A 23,622-nucleotide genomic window follows, 5' to 3' on the forward strand; every position below is an offset into this window, starting at 1 on the left:
TTATCATTATGGTATTATTACAAATTTGAATGTGTTCATTTCCACCGTTGTTTAGTTGGACTATGGAAGCCTAACTTCCAGCAGGTTAGAGTTCCTGTTTCTAAATATATTTCTAGAGGAGCTTCCTATGACTGCCCACCTGTACCAGACTGGTGACAGTCAGCTTGAAGCGCAGAAGCCACTCAGGAGAGGCAGCAGAATTTTTTGTTTTTGTTTTTTAAGTTGTTTATAATTTGTTTTCTTTGGGAAAAATTGTTTGCTTTCAGTACCAGAAGAAAGGACATTCCACTTCAAGGTCACAATGCAGTTAAATGGAAGGTGGTCTGTTCTGATGCTAATGATTGGTATTGCAAGTATTTTTATAACTCCTGTGTTCATTTTGGGAAAGGTACAGCAAAGACAATGTGTGGTTAATCTGACTAATAATACTCATCAGCGGATTCGAAGAGAGATTCATCACTTTTCTGACTACTATGATCATACTGATAATGTTTGGTGGCAACTGATGCATCAAAACTGTGAGGAATTATACTGTACGGGAAAGCAGAAATGCTTGTAGATTTTCTAGTGAGATTAATTTAACGTGTGCGTCTACAGGAACTCTTTATAGAATTCGGGGTATTAGAAATCCGATTAAAGGTCCAGATATTTGTATTACACAGGAGGAAAGTACACCTTATTTCCTTGGGAAGACAGTAGGTTGCGAACCTATTATATCTGTTTTATGTGCTTTAATCAACAGACATAAATTTGAGTCATGTCCTATCAGAACTGATCCTTATACTATTTCAGAATCTTTGGCTCCAGATCCTTTTGTGTTAACTTTTAATCTTACTGCTTTATCTGAGGAAGGTTTCACTGTTCTAACTACGGAGCAGCAGGCTATAAGAACTATGAGTTTGCAAAATAGAATGGTTTTGGATTATCTGTTAGCTGAGAGGGGTGATGGTTTTGAAGAATTTTCCTTTAGTTGTGATTATCTTGTAATCAGAAGAAAGGAGTGTGATGGAAATTCTTGCAGTAAGCATTTCACAGTGTATAACCTTTTTTACTCCTCAGAACATCTGTGTTAGGGAGTAAGCTGTAAAAGCCATTATCAGAAGTTTAATGGTTCAGACCTATCTTTAGGACAATGTCAGGAAGGGCAGTTAGGTCTGTTCCTAGATAACCTTGTCACTGTTGAACTGACGAAGGGTTTGGGTCATAAAACACAGACTCTTTGCAGTTGAGATAACACTGTCATGTTCTGGTATAAATACTGTGTGTAAATGTTGATCGGGGCTCTGTTCAACTGACTTGCTTGGTGACAGAGTCATTCAAAAGCTGAATGCCTTTGAATAAAACTTATAAAGACAAAGTCCGGATTTTCTCTTGTTATGAGTCAACTTCTACCCACTTTGATAAGAAAATTCCACAACACTATAGGCTTAGGCTGCTGGAGGACATAATGACCACTTTCACTCTCTTTGCTACATTCTCATACTGCTCTCCAATTTTGCATTATTTGCTGTTATTTCAGCTTTTAACTTTATGTTCTCTCTCTTTTCTCTTCCTAGAAGTTACACCTGGCCTGACTCTGTATCTATCTGTTTCCTGGAGAGGGACATCGTCCAAGCTTCGGCTGCCAACAACTTAATGCTCACCTTCTTGATACACTTGGCTGTGTCTTTCAGTGTTTAACCCTATTTTTCGCCTAGACATAGCTACTGACTGAACTTTTACTGTGACTAACTCTATGTGCTCTCTCTCATACTCTTAACTTGAAAACTGGCTCAGAGTTTATCTGTTTTTTCTTTCTAGATAACCACTAAAGGAGCTACATCCATTAACATTTACTTTTCCTTCCCAAAGGAAGTGCTCCTGGATCAGTGTTTCTATGTTCTCTTTGTGTCTCTGCTCTGTTCTCTCAAACCCCCAGTCGGTCGTGGCAGATGGCCGCTCACACTGAGCCTGGTTCTGCTGGAGGTTTCTTCCTGTTAAAAGGGAGTTTCTCGTCTCCACTGTCGCTACATGCATGCTCAGTATGAGGGATTGCTGCTAAGTCAACGCAAGTGACTGTCCACTGTCTCTACATACATCAGCCATCTTTACCCTCCCTGAGGCCACCCTTGTTTAATACATAATTAAAAAGGGGAGCAACTATATTTTCACATAGGGAAACGCTGGTTTGGATAGCTTTTTTCCCAAATGACAAATTAACTTATCATTTGAACACTGCATGTTGTATTTATCAAAGGTATCTTTGCCTGATATAAAATGTGTTTGATGATAAAAAAACATTTAGGTTTGACACAATGAGGAAATTTAAAAGGAGTGTCAGATTCTTTTTTCACAGCAATGTAAATTATTTTCAATTATGAATTTTATTTATTGTTTTTGTCATTTTTGGACATTTCAGCTGGAAACAAATTCAATAACATCATCTGCGAACAGCATATTTATTAGATAGCAAAAATATAGTCATTTCAACTCATAAAACCACACACGAATAATCAAGTGCAAGCAATTAAGAATAATAATGTACATGAAAATCATTTTTCCACATCACTTCTGCTGTGAGTCTTCAAAAAAGAATCCTGAAGTTGTACAGTAAATGATGGGATCTCCAGATGAGTGACAGGAGAGCAGAGAATATACAAATACTCAAAAGCAGCAATACCTTAAAATCAGACTTAGTTAACATGTTATTGTCTAGAAACATGAAAAAGGACATAGACCAACCTTTGTCCTATCCCCCCATACTATTTGGATGTTTGATTCCCTTCCATCGTGCTACACCCTCTGATATGAAAGCTCACATTAAATCCACCCATTTTTAAGGCGATCTCAGTTTAGCAGTCATGCATTTAACTTGCCCATGTTTGTAGGACAACACACCGTAGATAGAAACTCTGCTGTAATCTAACTGCAGCATGATAGTTGTTAATGATTGTGTCATAAATTCCTTCCATTCTGTAGGTTTTTTAGCGAGAAATGGCAAGAATAGCTACTTACAGAGTACTTACTGTACACTTTTTGGTGAGACATAGCAGATCTAAGTGTTGCATATTTATGTGGCTATTAATGCTGCAAAAAATGACAGTTAGCAACTTTGCATTTTTATGTAAGATTTCCTAAGCAGGAATGTCTGTCTGTCAGAAACATTCCCTTTCTTTGGACAACTTCACTATTTTCTTGACAGCTACAGCACTTTGCCATTTGATGATGTTTCAGGTCACATTTAAGCAGAAAAATAAGCTCCCCCATAGGTGATGATGTGTACCAGGGGATCAGTTGTGAATTACACATGCCTCTGTGTGCACTCCCACTAGGTCCTCTTCAAGCACAGGTGATTTATTCTCCAGCAGTGACAGATGGTGTTAAAGAGTCGGCAGCGACAGGAGGCGCAGGGGTCGCAGCAAGGCATGTGGGAGGAACAGCTTTCCATCAGGCGGCCGCAGCGTCGTACTGGCGGCATGGTGTGGGACTTGTGTCTCTGAAACGGTACCAGTGGAGGTGGAATTGATGAGAATTTTTTGACAACATAAAAAAAGTTCACAGAATTCTTTGAAAGTTTCACAGTGTGAATATATATTTAGAGACCAACTCTAGAGATCATTTTAGGGCTTTCAGTTTAATTATCAATATTTAAACAATGCTCAATATGTTTTTAAATTTGGCAACCAAAGCTAGGTTGAACTGTTTTCCTTTAGGCTTTCACCTCGTCAGCTCTGTCCTTCTACATGTTTTTATGCTGTCAGTAAGAGAAGACAGGGGGAGATCTTCAGTTGTGCTTGACCCACAACAAAAAGTTAAGGTATGGACTAAGTCAACTTAGTTGCATGATGGCATCAGTTTGTCTAGAGATTCACAGAGAAAATTGACTGGAATACTAAATAATTCGACCCTTGACCTTGATCTCCTATAAATGCATGCACTACAAGGTCATGCTGACATTTCTAGTGGATGCTATTACTGCTGGAAGAACCCTTGGATTTACTTATTTTCAGTATTAGTGGGGTTCTAAAAATCATATGAGGCAAAGAGAAAAGGAAGCTGTATTTTCTGTAACATATCAGTGGTTCATTCAGTTTGTGAGAGAGCATGACTTCCAGCAGATAACAGGAAGACTGAATGGAGTACAGTTGTGGTGTTTAACCCCTTGAGTTTTCAACCTCCATCTGTTATGGAATATGTATGATTTGAAATTGGTGGCAGTCTTCTGGAAATGTTCAAGTTGAGGTAAAGCTCTACTGTAGGATATATTGTACTTGGACTGATCAAACCTGAGATGAATCATTCTATTTCCTGAACAGAGATTTCTTTAGACACAGTTTGTGAACCATTACTACAAGTAAAAACTGAAATAAATATGTACAGTTTCCCCCAAAATATTGCTAAAGTCATGTCCTTATATTGTACAGTGTCATCTGGTGACCTGAAAGCGTCATCACACCCTTACCATATACAAGATTATACTGTATGAAGGCTGAAAGCTCCTATAGACAAACACCAAACAAATACCTATCTTTGACACTAAACTAGCTATGGACATAAAGACATCCATGCAGGTATTATATACAGCAGAAGACGGGCCACCATCCACCATGAGTCATAAAAGAATTTAAAGCTTCTCATCAAGTCAGCCAGCCAATTGTCTCTATCATGATTCTGCAACTCCAGTCTTCTAGAGCTACAGACCTGAGACCTTTGGATTCATCCTTGCTGTAACACATCTGACTGAAAAGGCTGAATTATCTACTTGGCATGTCAGCAGGTTTTGCAAAGGCCAGGTTATTAACAACTTTTTTGATTATTGTGCGTTGGAACAGGAATGCATTGAAAGTTGCAGGACAGTGGTGCTCAAGGACTGGAGATGCAGACTCCTGGTCTCTATAAACGTCTGGCATCCCAGAAGGGAAACCACGAAATAAATCAATTATTTAATCTGCAATAGTTTCACGTCTGAATACTGTTTAAATCAGCCAGTGTTCAAGTTCTGCATCCACATTACCACAAATAAATGCTGCAAGCAATTGTATCGGTCTGGTTATTTTACAACATTTAAAAGTTCCTAAAGCCCGGGCTTTACATTTAGTCCATTCACATGTCATTTGTTTAGGTATGCAGAAGTTAATATTAGCAGAACTCATGCTTATGTGGCTGATAATGACTATGCTTAATAAAGGTTTAAAAGGTAATTTCATTCATGATTGGTTCCTTTCTTGTTGTGCATTTCATAACAATAAAAAAGTCTGAATTTCCAACGTTTGGCTTAAAAAAATCAAAAGAAAACATCAGCAAGATACTTTGTCATTAAATTAAAATGTTAAGCTGATTTTGGCAACAAAAATCACACAATTTAGCAAATAAACAAACATTTGAAGTTATTGTTGACTACCTAATACAGTAGACATTGGAGATTTCTTCAGACCTATGCTGGTCTGAACCAAGTGATCAAGTTATTGAGCTGAATGTTGCATAATCTGACTTCTAGGAACTGAAAATACTTCTTATTTTAGTAGAACATAGTATAAAGCTAAACACTTAATGGACAAAGTCCTCTAATGCAGTCTAGAATAAATATACCTAAAGAAAAAAAAGAACTTACAATGATGTGTGTATGCTGTGCTGGAGAAATCTTTTGCCTTGCAAATAGTCGCCTAGTCTTTGCTTGTCCCCAAACTAGGAAGAGAAATAACAAATGAAAACATGTTCAGTGACAAGAAACATATTTTGCTTCATGTTTCCTTATTTATTCAACGCCACAGTAAAAAAAAAAAGTCAGACATCTAACAAGTATTGGTAGCACTGTTGCCTTGCAGCAAGAAGGTCCTGGGCTTGACTCCTGCCTGGAGGTCTTTCTGCATGGAGTTGCAAGTTCTCCCCGTGCATGCGTGGGTTCTCACCAGGGACTCCAGCTTCCTCCCACAGTCCAAAGACATGCCTGTTAGGTTAATTGCCCTTAGGTGTATGAATGAGTGTGTGCATGGTTGTTTGTGTGTTGCCCTGCGATGGACTGGCGACCTGTCCAGGGTGTACCCCGCCTCTCGCCCACAGACTGCTGGGGATAGGCACCAGCTCCCCTGTGACCCACTATGGAATAAGTGGTAGAAAATGACTGACTGACATCTAACAAGCAGAGAGGAAAGAAAAATGGACTAAACCAATAATTTAAGTCAACGTTTTTCAACAACGATATGGTATGTAAAGTAGCTCAATCTACACTGAACTTAATGACACCCAAAAAACAACTAAAACTGAAAGTAAATAGCATAGATTCTGAAGAAAAATCTGCTGACGTTTATTTGGCTAGCTGTAAGCTCAAACTTTGAACATTGTATAAAGTCGGAGGAATCCCAGTTAGTGAGAGGGGATTTTTCCAACAGCTATGCATGCTGCATTCAGGTACAGCTGGGACACTAGGTTGTCAAATATCAAAACAACTCCTAAGTGATTTAAACATGCTTTATTCTCAAATACACAGTCCTATTTAAAAAAATATATAACATCAACAATGAAGTGGTTATATTGTGGTATAATTTATTTATTTATTACACTTTTTAAATTCTATGACATAATTAAATCAAATAAGTTTCTGAAACTGAAAAAGACTATTTGCTTACTGCTGACAGAAGTAAACAAAGAATCTTTGTTGACTGAAGCGTACCAGAAAAAGTCCAAACTGGGACATTAAAACCATGATACGTCCCAAACAGTGATTCGTTTGTACTGTTATACATCTAATATTATTCCTTCATAACAAAAAGAGAATAATAAGAGAGAAAGTGCTCTCCTATTATTCTCCTCATCAACAGGGAGAGTGGCACTTCATTCAAATAGGCTGATCATCAACAAGCAGGGTGTTGAGGGGTCACTGCAATCCCAGATAATTGGTGGGTGAAAGAAACAAAGAACTAGGTATGCTGAATCTGTTTTTTCAATGGAATTTATAGCTATAGTAGATGCACATTTATCTCTGAAAAAGCCAAACAAATCAGCATTAATGGGTTGAAGATGTGGAAGTCCTTCCAAGTGGACGCCTCTACAGAGAACAATTAATCAGTCATTAGGCAGGATGTCGTTAAACCCCGTTTCAGAACGTGTGTGCTCCTTTGATCTCCAGAGAAAATATGTGTGCAGATATTTTGATTTGTAACTACTAGAGAGAGTTGTTAAGGCTTAAAGTAATTTGACTCGAACATGTGTGGTTGGACCAGTATCCAAAAGACTGTTTACATATCAAACGATACACTGTGGTGCTTAGGCGCAAATAAAAGTAATGGCCCTAATTTCATCATAACTGAAGAAACCTTGATCATCATCAAACTAGCAAAATGGAAACATTAAAATACAGTGTCTTGAAAAAGTATTGACCTTTCTCACATTGTTTGATTACAACCAGAAGCAACAATGTATTTAATTGGGATTTTGTTTCGCAGGCCAACACAAAGCAGTACAATATTGTGCAATTGAAGAAAATAATACATGGAATTTAAAAATTATTTTGCAAATAAAATTCTAAAACATGCACTGTGCATTTGTATTCAACTTAGTATAACAATGGCCATCAGTGGGCTCTAGATGGACAAACTGTCAACTTTTAAGGCTAGGCTTAAAACTTTCCTTTTTGATAAAGCTTATAGTTAGAGTGGCTTAGGTTATCCTGAGCTATCTCTGTAGTTATGCTGCTATAGGCTTAGGCTGCTGGAGGACATAATGACCACTTTCACTCTCTTCGCTACATTCTCACACTACTGTCCAATTTTGCATTATTTGCTGTTATTTCAACTTTTAACTTTGTTCTCTCTCTTTTCTCTTCCTAGAAGCTACACCTGGCCTGACTCTGTGTCTACCTGTGACACCTTTCTGGAGAGGGGCATCGTCCAAGCTTCTGCCTGCAACTTAATACTCACCCTCTACCGATGATCCACTTGGCCCTGTCTTTCAGTGTTTAACCCTTTCTTTCTGCTAGACATGGCAATTGACTGAGCTTTTACTGTGACTAACTCTATGTGATCTCTTTCAGGCTCAGAGTTCATCTGTTCTTTCTTTCTAGGTGAAACGACTAAAGGAGCTACATCCATTAACATTTACTTTTCCTTCCCATAGAAAGGACTCCTAGATCAGTGCTTCTTTGTTCTCTTTGTGTCTCTGCTCTGTTCTCTCAAACCCCCAGTCGATCGTGGCAGATGGCCGACTGGGGGAAAAAATACACGGACTCTTTCATCATAATACTGGGAGATTTTAACAGCGCTAACCTCTCTAATGAGCTGCCCAAATACAGACAGCATATTAAGTGTCCCACCAGAGAGAAAAACACACTGGACCATTGTTACACAGCTTTAAAGGACTCATATTATGCTGTTACCAGGGCTGCTCTGGGTTTTTCGGATCATTATCTAATCCACCTCATCCCAACCTACAGACAGAGACTAAGAGCTTCCAAACCCACGGTTCACACTGTTAAGAAGTGGACTGAGGAATCAAAGCAGATGCTACAGGTCTGCTTTGAATGCACAGACTGGACTGTTTTTGAAACCTCAGCCACTGACTTAAACCAACAGGAGCCCCCCACCCTTCCTGAACAGAGTCCTCGCCTGGCCAACCATCTGAATGGCTTCTACTACAGACATGACAAGAAGCCATTCACACCTCAAACCATCTCCTCCACATCCCATTCAGGAACAAATTCCTACCATAAAGTAACCAACCCCCCACCATCAGATCCTCTGCCTGCACTAAAGATCTCCGAGGAAGATGTAAACAGGCTCTTTCAGTGCATGAAAATAAAGAAAGCTGGAGGACCTGATAACGTCTCACATCATGCCTGAAAGCCTGTGCAAATCAACTTGCTCCGATCTTCACAAGGATCTTCAACAAGTCACTGGAGAAATGTGAGGTCCCCTCCTGCCTCAAACGATCCATCATCCCGGTTCCCAAGAAACCCACCATCCTAGGATTAAATGACTACAGGCCTGTAGCCCTGACGTCTGTGGTCATGAAATCCTTTGAGCGGCTGATGTTGAAGCACCTGAAAGACATCACAGACCCCCTGTTGGACCCCTGCAGTTTGCTTACCGAGCAAACAGGTCGGCAGATGATGCTGTTAACTTAGGTCTACACTTCATCCTGCAACACCTCGATCACCCAGGGACGTACGCCAGGATCCTGTTTATAGACTTCAGCTTGGCCTTCAACACCATCATACCAGACATCCTCCACCAGAAGTTCACCCAGGTCAACGTCCCAGCCTCCACCTGTCAGTGGATCAACAGCTTCCTGATGGACCGACAGCAGCAGGTGAGACTGGGGAGCATCTTCTCCCGAACCAGATCAATAAGTACTGGTGCCCCCCAGGGGTGTGTTCTATCCCCACTCCTCTTCTCCCAGTACACAAATGACTGCACCTCAGCGGACTCGTCCGTGAAACTCCTTAAGTTTGCAGACGACACCACTGTCATTGGACTGATCCAGGACGGTGATGAGTCTGCATACAGACAGCAGGTGGATTGGCTGGTCCACTGGTGCGGTCAGAACTACCTTGAACTCAACCCACTCAAGACTGTGGAAATGGTGGTGGCCTTTTGGAGAACACCACCCCCATACACCCCCCTCACCATCCTCAACAACACTGTATCGGCCGTTGACCACTTCCGGTTCTTAGGAACCACCATCTCTGAGGACCTGAGATGGTCCTCACACATAGACACTGTTTGAAAGAAGGCCCAGCAGAGACTGTACTTCCTGAGGCAACTCAAGAAGTTCAACCTTCCACAGGAGCTGCTGGTCATCTTCTACACTGCCATCATTCAATCTGTCCTGTCTTCATCCATCTCAGTGTGGTTTGGCTCATCCACAAAACAGGACAGGTGCAGACTGCAACGAATAATCAGCAATGCAGAGAGAATAATCAGGGCTGACCTTCCCACCATCCAGGACTTATACATGTTTAGGGTCAGGAAAAGAGCTGCTAAAATCTCTGCAGACCCCACACACCCTGCACATAAACTGTTCAGAGCTTTACCTTCAGGCCGTCGCTACAGAGCACTGTTCGCTAAAACCAGCCGCCACAGAGACAGTTTCTTCCCCCAGGCTGTTTCTCTGTTAAACATTCAATAGAGTACAAAACGACAGCATACAGATGTTGCAAATGCACCTTTTTATTTATATATGTGTATTTACAATGTAAATATATATATTCTGTAATGGAAAAACAAAACCAAAGAGCAAAGTGTACCGGTGTCAAATTCCTTGTTTGTATGTACGAACTTGGCAATAAAGCTGATTCTGAATTGGCGCTATATAAATAAACTGAAAAGAATTTAAACTGAATTGAACTCCTGTGGGTAATTTAATATCAGTATAAACACAAAATCTTTTTACTAATGTTAGAGAACATTGGTTTGTAACTACCAGAGAGAATAGTTACAAACCACCCTGGTAACGCCTATGCAAGGGTATTGGAGAGGACTGTCCGGGCGATAGTCTAACGTTGGCTTCAGGAGGAGCAGTGTGGTTTTCGTCCCGGGCGTGGAACACTGGATCAACTCTACACCCTCTGCAAGGTATTTGAAGGTTCATGGGAGTAGGCCCAACCAGTCCACATGTGTTTTGTGGACCTGGAGAAGGCATTCGACTTTGTCCCACATGGTGCCCTGTGAGGGGTTCCCCAGGAGTAGAAGCCATCCGGTCTCTGTACAAGTGGAGCAGGAGATTGGTCCACATTGCCAGCACTAAGTCGGACCTGTTCCCAGTGCATGTTGGACTCCGGCAGGGCTGCCCTTTGTCGGTTCTGTTCATAACTTTTATGGACAGGATTTCTAGGCGCAGCCAAGGGCCTGATGGGGTCTGGTTTGGGGACCAGTGGATTTAGTCTTTTCTTGTTGCAGATGACATGGTCCTGCTGGTCCCCTCTGGCCAAAACCTACAGCATGCACTGGGGCGGTTCGCAGCTGAGTGTGAAGCGGTCCAAGTCCAAGGCCATGGTTCTCGACACAAAAAGGGTGGCTTGCCTTCTTCAGGTTGGAGGGGAGTTCCTGCCTCAAGTGGAGGAGTTTAAGTATCTCGGGGTCTTGTTCATGAGTGGAGTGAGAATGGAGTGAGAAATCGACAGACGGATCGGTGCGGCTGCCGCAGTATTGGGGAAGCTGTGCCGGTCCGTTGTGGTGATGAAAGAGCTGAGCTGAAAAGCAAAGTTCTCGATTTACCGGTCGGTCTATGTTCATAACCTCACAGAAGCAGCCTAAAGGCCCATGGTAACTCTGTTGAGCTGCACAGATGCAACTAATGGTCATACAAACCACAAATATGTTCTAAATGGACGACAGAAAGAAAGTCATAAGAAGTCTTAATTGCAACATTCCACAAGCCATGTAGAAGACACAGCAAACGTGGAAGAAGGTGCTCTAATCAAAAAACACAACTGAACCTTTTGTTCAGAATACAAAATGTTGCATTTGGACTGGAGGTTCACCCTCCAGAAGGACAATGACCATACACATGCAGCCAGATAGTTTAGATCAAAGCATATTTATCTGTTTCAATAACAATGTCCACATCTGAGAATCTTTAGCAAGACATGAAAACGGATATTCACAAATGTTTTCCATCCAATCTGACTAAGCTTAAGTTGTTTTATGCATAGAAATGGGCAAACGTTTATGGCTCTAGATGTGCAAAGCTGGTGGAGACATACCCCTAAAGATTTGCAGCTATATTGCAATGAAAGGTATTGATTCAGATGGGCTGAACATAATAACATGCACACTTATCAGATTTTAGTTTGTAAAGATTGTGAAACCCATCTATCATTTTACTCACACTGCACAGTTATGCATTACTGCTATCACATAAAAAATCCCAAGAAATCACATTCAAGTTTGTATTTGCAATGTGATAAATATGAAAACGTTGAAGGGGTAGCTATACTTTTGCAAGGTGCTGTACTTGGCATGTAAACTTAGATTTTATGAATGTGGACATAGACTGCAACAGATTCCTATTTACATCTGACAACAACTTCTTTCAGTCCCAATGCTAACATGTTGTGCTGATAATTCACAAACTGTTAAGACCTTTGTGTCCCTTTCTTTTCGAGAGTTGGTTCAGTGTCATGGCCTTTGCTGTTGTGATCCTTCACTTCCTGAGCTGAACAACTGGCAATTTAAAAGGCAAAAGCAGTCAGGCCAATCACTATCAATATGCTTTCACTTTTTTCATGCCTTGATATATTTTTGTTTATTTATTGGTGCCAATACACAATGCATCATCTTAAGGTCTTTTAAATGACAGAAAGGTCAATTACATGCAGTTTTTTTCTGTGAATAGTAATGCAATACAGTCAAATTAACTATTTATAAAATGCCAGTGGGTAAAAACTTATCTATCTAGGAAAGCTCAGTCAATTGCTTCAGGTCACTGGCTTTGCAGCTGTAGCTTGTCTGGGACGATCCTGTAGCACCCGTGGAGAGTATAGGCTTACATCTTGTCCTTACTGCATGGTTCGCATGATTATTTAAACAGCTAGGGATTATGTTATGATGTGAGATCATAATTAAATGCCAAGATACTTAAGACACAGATTATTAAGCAGATAAAGGCAATAAAAAGAGCTGTGAAAATTGGATGAGCGTTCTTTGTTGTTATGAAGACATCTTTGAGGTAAAAGCTTTTTCTTGTGGCCCTTCATCCACCATGATGCTCCCTGGTTTGGTGCCAGTTAAGATGGAATGTTGGAGATACAAATGAAAATGAATTTTGGCACACAGAAGCATGTCATACTGAGGAACAAAAGAGAAAAAAGGTGAAAAACCAAAGAAACAAGTGTTGTGCATTTATAAAGTTGCTGAGCAAATAAAATCAGTATTGTAATCAGTTTATGAAGATATCAGTTCATAGGAAGTTAACCTAAAGCTCCAAACTAAAAAAAACTACATTTAATTAAACTTTTGTTAAACAGTTCAATTCATGATGATTACTAAAACATTTAATTTAATTTAACATTTAATAAAATTTATTCCTATTTATGTATATAGTGGTCATTCACAACAAATGTCTTTTTTGGGCACGTAACAAACAAGAATTTTAAAATGCACTCTATTCTAGATTCAATAAGGAGCCAATGAGGAGACAATTAATCTGGAGAAATATGATCTTTCCTACTGGGCTTCCTCCCACAATCCAAAAACATGACGGAAACGTTAACTGGTGCGAATGTGTGTGTGTGTACACATGCTTGTTTCAGTGGTGGACTTCACCTGTCCAGGGTGCACCCCACCTCTACCTCAATGACTGCTGAAGATAGGTGCCAGCCCCAACGTAGCCCTGCAAAATAAGTGACTAGTTAAGAAGTTTGTTAGTCTGCAATAAAGTGAAGGTGATACAAATCAGTATGAAGTTCTTTACAAGACTGGGTTCTGAAAAGGGTCATATCGTAAGGAGAAGTTATGGAGGTCAAGAACAATATTATTTTTTAAACCTAAGAATCAAGATGGAAAACCTTACCTAACAGACGCCTTCTGTTACTCCTGAGTAGAGAAAAAGCACCCGTTCTTCTTGTATTATCTTTAAGGTCTCATCCACTGCACCTAAATGCAAAGAAAAATAATCAGTGATGTTTAAAAACCTTCTCATCAATAAGGAATCATAGAAAACATTGAAATAATAAGACAACTGTAGTAATACAACATGGATAATAGGTTGGTATTTTCTCTATTGTTTACTGGACATATTTATTAGATGCATATAACAAGTAGTTCACCCAAAGTAACTTTAATGTGTCAAACATTTGATAACACATTATTCTGGTAACTGGCACTTTGGTCCAGGTTAATATAAAGCTAAACAATTTAAACTCAGCGAAGACGTCCTGCTGGTTTCCAAAATAGCTATACGGGAGATGAAACCTACTGACTTCCCCAATTACAGTTTGGACAAAAAACGCAGCAGGACAGACATTTAGCTGTTGCTGTCTTACAGAAAGGCAGCTGTATTCATATCTTACCGAGCTAACAGTGGTGGGGACATTTAATACAATGACAAAGAGAACAGTCCAACAATCTTACAGCTGATGTGTTTGAGTTAAATATTGAAGAAACAACAATAGACTTGAGCAGTGTGAGACATCTACGAGACACCTTACAGACATTTGTTTGTTTCTTGGATTAAAGCAAGTTAGCAAGTTAGCACTTGCTAACTGCCCCTGCTGCTAAGTACACAGTTTACATGTTTAAATGTGTTTACAATAACATCATTCTGAAAACAGGAGAACTCATCTGCATTAATCAACATTCCAGGAGAGATATCTAAACTTACACATGGTCATGGTCTGCTGCTCCTGCAAACTGGCATCAGCTGTCTCCAAGCCAGCATCCGCAGCTTCTTCTTTCAACCGTTGGATGGTGTGATTTACAGGATTCTGCTTAGTAAATCCGCAATGAAAGGGTAGTGACATCAGGTGCTCCCAGTTGGGCTCTGGGAAGCTACTGACTTCATCCTGTCTGTTCGTATCTCTGCATTGTCGTGGGGTCACACAGCTGCCCTTCTGCTCTATAAAACCATCTCTCTGTATGGCCGTGTTTAATGTCTTGACAAGTGGATGTTGAACATGAATTACATACAAGCCTGCTCTGATCTGTCAACCATTTGATCAGAATGATTCAGTACAAAATTGTCACAATCCCTGGGTTTTTGTTTTTCTTTTGTGTTTGTTTTGATAATTTCCTTGCTGTGTGTTATGTTCTTAAGGTCTTGCCTTATTCAGTTCATTTTCTTGTGCTGATTAATGTTAGAAAGGTGTTTTCTTTATATAGTTCCTTTCTTTGTGTTTATTTTCTCTGGTTTCATTATCTTCGATTATTGTTTGTCTTTTCCCCTTGATTAGATTCTCTTTGTGTCTTCGTTCAGCTTCTTGTGTGTTAATTAGTCTCCCTCACACAGCTTTCTAGCTTTCATCCATCCACAGCTGTTCCACATTTCCTCTGATTAGCTCTTCTGGTTCATTTGTCATTTTCCACCCCTGCCTCAACATATAAGCATACAAGCACTGGTTCTCTTTGTTCTTTACTGGATTTTTCCACAATCCTGCCATGTTTGTCCATTGCCATGTACCCTGTATGTTATTCTTCCCATGCTCCATGACTGTTCCTCCTGCAATCTTCCCTAGAATTGTTCATCATTTCATTATTAAAAAACTTTGTTTTTGCCACAGCTAGTCTCTTCACTTGGGTCTCTTTATACCAAACATGACAATAACGGCTACTCAGCGCCGTCTCTGAAGCTGCCAAAGAAGGCTGCCACCATGTAAATCTGTTTTATACTGAGAGGATTGATAAGTTGAAGAAAGGCTTGAACAGAAAAAAAGCTGTTGAAGTAGTGTAGGAAGTGTCAGGATTTACTGAGCTTTGCAGGGTTATGCTTTTTTATTTTAACTCTTAGGGAGGCTCTGTAAGAAAGTTTCAAACAAAGGCTGCATCATATATTGCATATAGAATATTACTGTAGGCAAATATTGCAAAGAACTGCTTGAATTGCAATAAATATTAGCTAATTATATCAGTACCAACCATTCAAGCAATCTAGGCCAGTGATATAATTGGTGATATTGGCTTTTTAATACAGCAGAAATGTTTTAAGAAGACAAGAAAGTGCTCTGGTAGTCATCAGGTTTTTGGGTTTTTTTGCCAAAAATTTAAATCTGAGTGGATTTCTCACCATTTGGGATCTATGTCTGCAATGAATCCAAAGCAGAAGGAGATTAAGTCTTTTTAGTTCAGTGTCTGTTTATTCAATGCAAGCCATCATCTCATCGCGACATTCACTAACATCGTCGCATATTGAATATTTTTCTAATGTAGTGTGGCCCTAGTTCAAACATGAAGAATTATTGAGAGGACGAAAAAGATTACTTTGTTTTGGGTCAACATGTAAACGCTGTTAAAAGGTGAAAGGTAAAAAGTCACTAGGGCATTGTAGAGAAGACGTCGACATGATGATGTGTAATGATGATTGAACTGTGGTTGAATAGTTGTTACAGTAATGAGACTAAGCAAGACAGATAACTGTGATAACCAAAATATGTTAAAAGATTCAGCACACTTAATCTATTTTTGTTATTACAGGTTTAATGAATGATTATTTCCAATTTTATTTACTTAGTGTAACTTCATCAGTTTAGTGTACAACACACTATTTTGTTTCACACATTTGTATAGCAAAAACATTAAATAAATCTTAAATGTTGTTTTATGTAAATATTTTTTATATACAGCAAATTTCATTAATGTGTTTACATCCCTGAATAAATGCCTGATTGTTCCAAAAAAAAGGAGACCATGATCAATTTTGTACAGATTATGTACATCGGCTCGGGGGTGAAATATAAAAAATAGAAATAACTGTTCTAAATAACCAGTCAGCTTTGACCAAAACCTTAAAATGAAGAGGGATTTCATCTCAGACAAAAGAATGATTTTAACAGAAAAAGGAAAAGCTTTGGAATGGAAAAAATAGAGTTCAAAACAAAATCTGAAAGAAAATCTGCAGGGGTCAGCTGAAGAGGGCAGTGGACAAGAGATGTTCTCCCAATCTGAAAGACTGAGAGAATGTATGCAAGAAAGAGAAGTCAGATAGGATTGTTGACTAAAAAAGCTGGGGAAAGTTTTTAAAGGATTTCTCTTTTTTTTTTACTTCCCAAAAAATGGCTTTTAACAGTTATATGTATATTTTAGGGTTTCAGTTAACAAAAATATCACAAATACAGTAGCCATAACAAACAAATTAATGCTATATCAAGGAATTCTTTTAAACATGTATTACAATTCAGATGGATTTTAATTAATTTATATGTCACCAATCTTTATAATATACAGTACAGACCAAACGTTTGGACACACCTTCTCATTCAAAGAGTTTTCTTTATTTTCATGACTATGAATATTGTAGATTCACACTGAAGGCATCAAAACTATGAATTAACACATGTGAAATTATATACTGAACAAAAAAGTGTGAAACAACTGAAAATATGTCTTATATTCTAGGTTCTTCAAAGTAGCCACCTTTTGCTTTGATTACTGCTCCACACACTCTTGGCATTCTGTTGATGAGCTTCAAGAGGGTAGTCACCTGAAATGAGTTTCACTTCACAGGTGTGCCCTGTCAGGTTTAATAAGTGGGATTTCAAGCCTTATAAATGGGGTTGGGACCATCAGTTGTGTTGTACAGGAGGTGGATACAGTACACAGCTGATAGTCCTACTGAATAGACTGTTAGAATTTGTATTATGGCAAGAAAAAAGCAGCTAAGTAAAGAAAAACGAGTGGCCATCATTACTTTAAGAAATGAAGGTCAGTCAGTCCGAACAAATGGGAAACTTTGAAAGTTTCCCCAAGTGCAGTCGCAAAAACCATCAAGCGCTACAAAGAAACTGGCTCACATGAGGACCGCCCCAGGAAAGGAAGACCAAGAGTCACCTCTGCTACGGACAATAAGTTCATCCGAGTCACCAGCCTCAGAAATCGCAGGTTAACAGCAGCTCAGATTAGAGAACAGGTCAATGCCACACAGAGTTCTAGCAGCAGACACATCTCTAGAACAACTGTTAAGAGGAGACTGTGTGAATCAGGCCTTCATGGTAAAATAGCTGCAAGAAACCATTGCTGAGGACAGGTAACAAGCAGAAGAGACTTGTTTGGGCTAAAGAACACAAGGAATGGACATTAGACCAGTGGAAATCTGTGCTTTGGTCTGATGAGTCCAAGTATGAGATCTTTGGTTCCAACCACTGTGTCTTTGTGCGGCGCAGAAGAGGTGAACGGATGGACTCTACATGCCTGGTTCCCACCGTGAAGCATGGAGGAGGAGGTGTGATGGTGTGAGGGTGCTTTGCTGGTGACACTGTTGGGGATTTATTTAAAATTGAAGGCATACTGAACCAGCATGGCTACCACAGCATCTTGCAGCAGCATGCTATTCCATCCAGTTTGCGTTTAGTTGGACCATCATTTATTTTTCAACAGCTGTCTAAGGGCTATTTGACCAAGAAGGAGAGTGATGGGGTGCTGCGCCAGATGACCTGGCCTCCACAGTCACTGGACCTGAACCCAATCAAGATGGTTTGGGGTGAGCTGGAACGCAGAGTGAAGGCAAAAGGGCCAACAAGTGCTAAGCATCTCTGGGAAGTCCTTCAAGACTGTTGGAAAACCATTTCAGGTGACTACCTATTGAAGCTCATCAACAGAATGCCAAGAGTGTGCAGAGCAGTAATCAAAGCCAAAGGTGGCTACTTTGAAGAACCTAGATTATAAGACATATTTTCAATTGTTTCACACTTTTTTGTTCAGTATATAATTCCACATGTGTTAATTCATAGTTTTGATGCCTTCAGTGTGAATCTACAATATTCATAGTCATGAAAAGAAAGAAAACTCTTTGAATGAGGTGTGTCCAAACCTTTGGTCTGTACTGTGTATATATATATATATATATATATATATATATATATATATATATATATATCTTTACTTCTATGGGCGCCTCTCACCCATAGACTGCTGGAGATAGGCACCAGCTCCCCCGCGACACACTATGGAATAAGCGGTAGCAAATGACTGAGTGACTGACTATATATATATATATATATATATATATATATATATATATATATATATATATATTGTAATATCTAACAGCACATGTTTTGGCAAACAGTCCTTTTATTGATTACAGGATGGGTTACTGTCGGCCGTAACCACGCCAACAACTAGCAGGCCAGTCACCTGTAAGAACAACAAAGAAATCTTAACAGCCGCCTAACCGGAACTCTCTCTTCTTCTACGCTCCCCTTCTTACTATCCCTCCACCTTCAACAACTGTGGGAAACTAGCACATCTCAACAGTATAGCTTATATGGGGTGGCTACACTGACCCCCCGTACTAAATCCCTCGCCCAGAGATTTCACATAACAAAGTCCCTAAGGAAACCCAGTGTCACTGGCATCCGTGTCCAATACAAACGGCAGGCCAGGGTCCGGGGGGGCTAGGACCGGAGTCTTGATCAAAGCCCTTTTCAACCCTTCAAACGCCTGCTCACACTCAGGGGTCCAAGTAAAGTCATTGCCTTTTTGTTGCAGGCAGAATGGCGGCGCAGCAATACAGGAGAAGCCATGAACAAAACGCCTGTAGTAAGATGCCAGGCCAATGAAGCTCTTTAGTTCTTTCAGGTTGCCAGGGGTGGGCCAGTTCTTCACAACTTGCACTTTCTCCTCCAGTGTGATGATGCCCTCGCTCCCTATCTTGTGCCCCAGGAACTCCACCTCCTTTCTCATTAAGCAGCATTTGTCAGGGTGGAGCTTCAGGCCTGCACCCGCTACCCGCTGCAATGTGGTCCTTAATTAACCCAAAGCTGCTTCAAAGGTCCCCCCATGGACCAGGATGTCATCCAAATACACCAGGCAATCCTGTCGGGGTATCCCCGCCACCACCCTCTCCATGAGCCGCTCAAATGTGGCTGGAGCGTTACAGAGCCCAAAGCAGAGAACTTTGAACTGCCACAAACCCCTGCCTGTACTAAAAGCAGTCTTCGGTCAGGCCTCAGAGCAAAGGGGCACGTGCCAGTACCCACTTCTCAAGTCCAGAGAGGAGAACCAGGATGAGCCGGAGACCAAATCCAAGGACTCATCAATGCGGGGCAGCAGATACGAGTCCTTCTTGGTCACACCATTCAGTGGTCTAAAATCAACACAGAACCGCATTTTGGGGCTCTTTTTCTTCTTAACCATTACAACCCCGGAAGCCCAGGGGCTGTGGGATGGCTCAGTGATGCCACTTTTTAGCATCTCGTCAATGGCGCTGTCTGCAGCAGCCTGTTGTGCAAGGGGGAGGCCACGTGGTCAGGACTTAATAGGCCGAGCATCCCAGGTGTCGATGTCATGCTCCATCAGGTGCTTGAGACCCACTTCTTCCTCCGATAATGCAAAGATGTCCTTGAACTCCAACAGCACCTGCCACATTGCCTCCTGTTGTTCTGCCTCCAGATCGGGGCAACTGCGGGACCAAATCTCTCTCACCACAGCAAGTCTGTCTCTGTTCTGTACGGACTCCTGTTGGCCCTGAGCTGCCCCTTTTAATGGGAAACGAAGCATAGAGGGTTGAGGAGTCCTTGATGTGGCTCTGGGTGGTTTGTGTGTCCCCTGAAACCTCTCTGTCGCCATGGAGCTCAGCAGCTGCATTTTAGGAGCCAGCAGGGGGCACACCGATTCAACTGCAGGGCCCCCTGGAAAAACCAGCGTGTTTCTCCCTAGATCTAACATGCACTGTGTGGCTCGTAAGAAGTCCAACCCTAATATGCTATTGTCCTGGACGGCAGCACCCAACACCTTAAAGTCCATCAGCTGACCCCCCCCCCCCCCCCCCCACCTGAATGGTTACCAACCCCTTCCCAAGCATTGGAGCCAACTCACCCGTCAATGTGCGCAGGTTTACCCTAGTTTGTTCAAGCTGTGTCTCCTGAGGCACCATTTCGGGTCTGACCAAGGTTGCAGTGGAGCCGGTGTCAACTAGAGCTGTACATGGAGCACCCGCCAAAGTGATGGGAACATGGCAAAAATCTTCCGCTTTAGTCCAGCCAACCACCCTCGCTGCCTCAGCGTTGTCATCTGCTTCTGGGGGAAGCGGAGCCTCGCTCCCCCAGCTGTTTAGTTGGGCTCCATCAAGTTGTAACAGGGTAGGTTGGGACTCTGATGAGAGGGCCTGCGTTGTCCCATTTACGCAGACCTTGTCGTGTTTCCCTTGGGCTGGATGCTGCTAGGGCAGTGCGTACCAATGTGACCGGATTGTCCACATGTCCAGCAAACCAGCAGGCCACGACAAGGCCGCTCTCTGCATCGGATTTGGGGCGGTTGCAAAAACTCCGATCAGATCAGCTCAGTCAGTTCAGCAGCCCAGGCAGGCTTTTCTTGGCCTGGGCTCTCATGAGTTGCGGTCCTCACGACAAGGCCTCCTGTGTCACAGTCCTTCCCTGCTGCCATTTCTATTGCTTCTCTCTCTAAAGCCAACTCGAGTGCCCCCTGCAGGTTGCAAGGGTGTGCCAGCTGTGTCTGGATGCGCAGCTCCCTTGGGGCCAAGGCCCGTATGAACTGGTCCATGGCCAGTTCATTTTGCACATCGACTGGCATGTGTGCATAAGCTCTCCTTGTCAGTGTCTCAATGTCATTGGCCAGCATACGGAGGGGTTCATCAGACTGTCTCTGCCTGGCCATCAGCTCCGAACACAGGACTGAAAGCTGATTGCACTGTCCAAATCTTCTCTGTAGGGCCCCCACTAAAGCCCTGTAGTCGCCTCTCTCGGCGGGACTAAGCAGCAGTAAGCAGGGGAGAGCTTCATCTGTAAGACAGAGGGCCAATTGGAGTGCTTTGGTGTCCTCTGTCCAAGCTGCAGCCCGTGCAAGGAGCTCAAATTGGGCCAGAAAGGCATCCCAGTCAGTTTTTCCCGAATATTTCGGCGTTTTCACCTGGTACTCTGCAGATATTTGTTTGCGGACCCGCGCATGCTGGGGAAGGCGTCCCCACAGCACCGTGTACATCAGCACTCCGCGCGGCAACGCCGGCCTCTGCCGCTAACTGACGAGCCACCTCCTTCACCCGGGATCTGTTTCCCGGTGTGCGGTCACCGCCTCTCCTTTGGCTCCACGCTACGGGGTCCTCACTGCCCTCTTCTTTAGGTTTCAGTAGGGTTCCAAAGCTGCTCCATCGCACCGCTGATCACGTCACGGTATGGTCCTCTGGCTCCATGACAGCAGCGTCTTATATAGCAGCCCCTCCGAAATTTACTTCTGACACCAATGTAATATCCACCAGATAACAGCGCAGGTTTAGGCAAACAGTCCTTTTATTGATTGCAGGATGGGTTACTGTCAGCCGTAACCATGGCAACAACTAGCGGGCCAGTCGCCTGTAAGAACAACAATGAGCAACCTCAGACTGCCTACAAAAAAACCTTAACAGCCGCCTAACCAGAATTATTCTCTCTTCTACGCTCCCCTTCATACTCTCCCTCCACCTTCAAGAACTGTGGGAAACTAGCACATCTCAACAGTATAACTTATACGGGGTCGCTACAATATATATATATATATATATATATATATATATATATATATATATATATATATACATACATATATGGATACGGAGCTGGGAAAAAAAAACGAACGTTCAGATTTGTCCTATTTCATAACATGCATGCCAGTCAAAAGGAAGAAATAACTTATATTTTAAAGAATAACATATTATTGTATGTGTATGCAGTGTCTTTTAAAAAATAACTGAAATATTAGCTGTTTTCCACTGTCTAAAACCAGTGTTTTTTATCGGTGTATGTCAAAACGTCTTAGGTAATGTCTCAGACTGAACAAAGCCTTACAGACCAAACAGCCTACCTACTTGCTGTTAGTTAAGGCTTAGATAGCAATGTGTACCTTTATAAGCAAGTCTTTTTGAAATAATAAAATTGCTTAAAAATGTATTTAAAGTTAGATATTTATTTATTTATGTATTTATCTAGATAAATGTGCTATAGTTACTTCTGAGGATGCGGTGCGGTTTGAGTTATAAAACCCAGAATAGGTTTGCTGACAAATACAGGATGAGAGCCTGTAAATAGCTTGTCATTAGGCGCGTCTAATCAATTAACTCTAAGCCACGTAAACAGAAAATGAGCTTATTTGTCGGACTTTTACAAGTTTGTCAGCAGTGAGATTGTAGCCCACACTGTCAGATAGACTAAATAAATAACTAGCTTTATGTAGGAATGTTCCAGTTTGTTTGGGCTCACGCTCATCACGGATAATAGACAACAGTAAACAACGCCAGCTATAGTGTGCTGCTAAACATGCATACCTGTAACATTCTCGGTCCTCCTCACGTCCTTCTTCGCGTCCTCTGCCCATGAGAGCGGGAAGAAAAGCACCAGCAAGCACAACAAGTGTCTACCGGTGGTCCTTGTCATGGTGATGGAACCTGTTGAGGACGATAAAATCAGCCCTCACGTTCAGGAAACACTCTGGACGTCAGATGCTATTGAAGAAGGTGAAAAAATCAAAGCCTCAGCTCGCGTACTTCCCTTTTGGCTTGTCCTCGGATTGAACGCTCGGCTCTCTGTGCGGCTCTGAAGAGGTTTTCCAGCTTTTGCCGAGGCCGAGCGACAAAAGGCGGAGCGGAGCGCCCCCTCCCAGCCCCTTCCCGACGCGGCGGAAGGTGATGCTGTGGGAGCTGCTGAGCGTTGATCTCCCCATGTTTGACAAAAACATGTTATTACAGGTACGAATAATGAAAATTTCAGTGTCTTACAAAATTAGGGCAGGACCCCTGCCCACCCCTTCGCCATAGAATAACATTGTCCACCCCACGGACCCCCTTCCCTCACCCACCGCCCAGATGAGGTGAGTTGTTGGTTGAATTACTGTTGCTGAGTTGTCCGTGTGCCAGCAAACGCACCTGTCTTTTACCAGAGAATGCAGCATCAAACGATGGTGAATTTGCCCTGATTATATTAAGTTTAAATGTACTTGTTTGTACTTGTAGTGTAATGAACCACTGTTCTTCTTAAATGGTCCGGTAACATGTATGACACAGATCTGTACA

At 41.6% G+C, this 23,622-nt stretch overlaps 1 protein-coding gene and 1 long non-coding RNA gene across 2 annotated transcripts; both read right to left on the bottom strand.

The window, feature by feature from the left end:
• Window positions 1-2,424: 2,424 nt before the first annotated feature.
• Window positions 2,425-23,277, bottom strand: asip2b (agouti signaling protein, nonagouti homolog (mouse) 2b). Its single transcript, XM_047367330.1, has 4 exons — window positions 23,098-23,277; window positions 22,879-22,998; window positions 5,591-5,664; window positions 2,425-3,475 (listed from the first exon to the last, which is right to left on the bottom strand). Exons 2-4 carry the CDS (start codon window positions 22,985-22,987, stop codon window positions 3,308-3,310), a joined length of 351 nt encoding a protein of 116 aa, XP_047223286.1. The 5' UTR covers window positions 22,988-22,998; window positions 23,098-23,277; the 3' UTR covers window positions 2,425-3,307.
• Window positions 11,109-15,522, bottom strand: LOC124869473. Its single transcript, XR_007038595.1, has 4 exons — window positions 14,296-15,522; window positions 13,486-13,568; window positions 13,239-13,305; window positions 11,109-12,761 (listed from the first exon to the last, which is right to left on the bottom strand). It is a non-coding gene; the product is annotated as an uncharacterized LOC124869473 (long non-coding RNA).
• Window positions 23,278-23,622: the final 345 nt, after the last annotated feature.

This window comes from Girardinichthys multiradiatus, chromosome 6 (assembly GCF_021462225.1).
Source record: "Girardinichthys multiradiatus isolate DD_20200921_A chromosome 6, DD_fGirMul_XY1, whole genome shotgun sequence".
Classification (NCBI taxonomy): domain Eukaryota; kingdom Metazoa; phylum Chordata; class Actinopteri; order Cyprinodontiformes; family Goodeidae; genus Girardinichthys; species Girardinichthys multiradiatus.

Coding starts and splice junctions, on each gene's coding strand:
- asip2b (XM_047367330.1), bottom strand. CDS start 22,987: ATGACAAGGACCACCGGTAGACACTTGTTGTGCTTGCTGGTGCTTTTC. Junction 5,665..22,878: donor GAGGACCGAGAATGTTACAG/GTATGCATGTTT, acceptor TTCTCTTCCTAG/TTTGGGGACAAGCAAAGACT. Junction 3,476..5,590: donor CACAGCATACACACATCATT/GTAAGTTCTTTT, acceptor GTACCGTTTCAG/AGACACAAGTCCCACACCAT.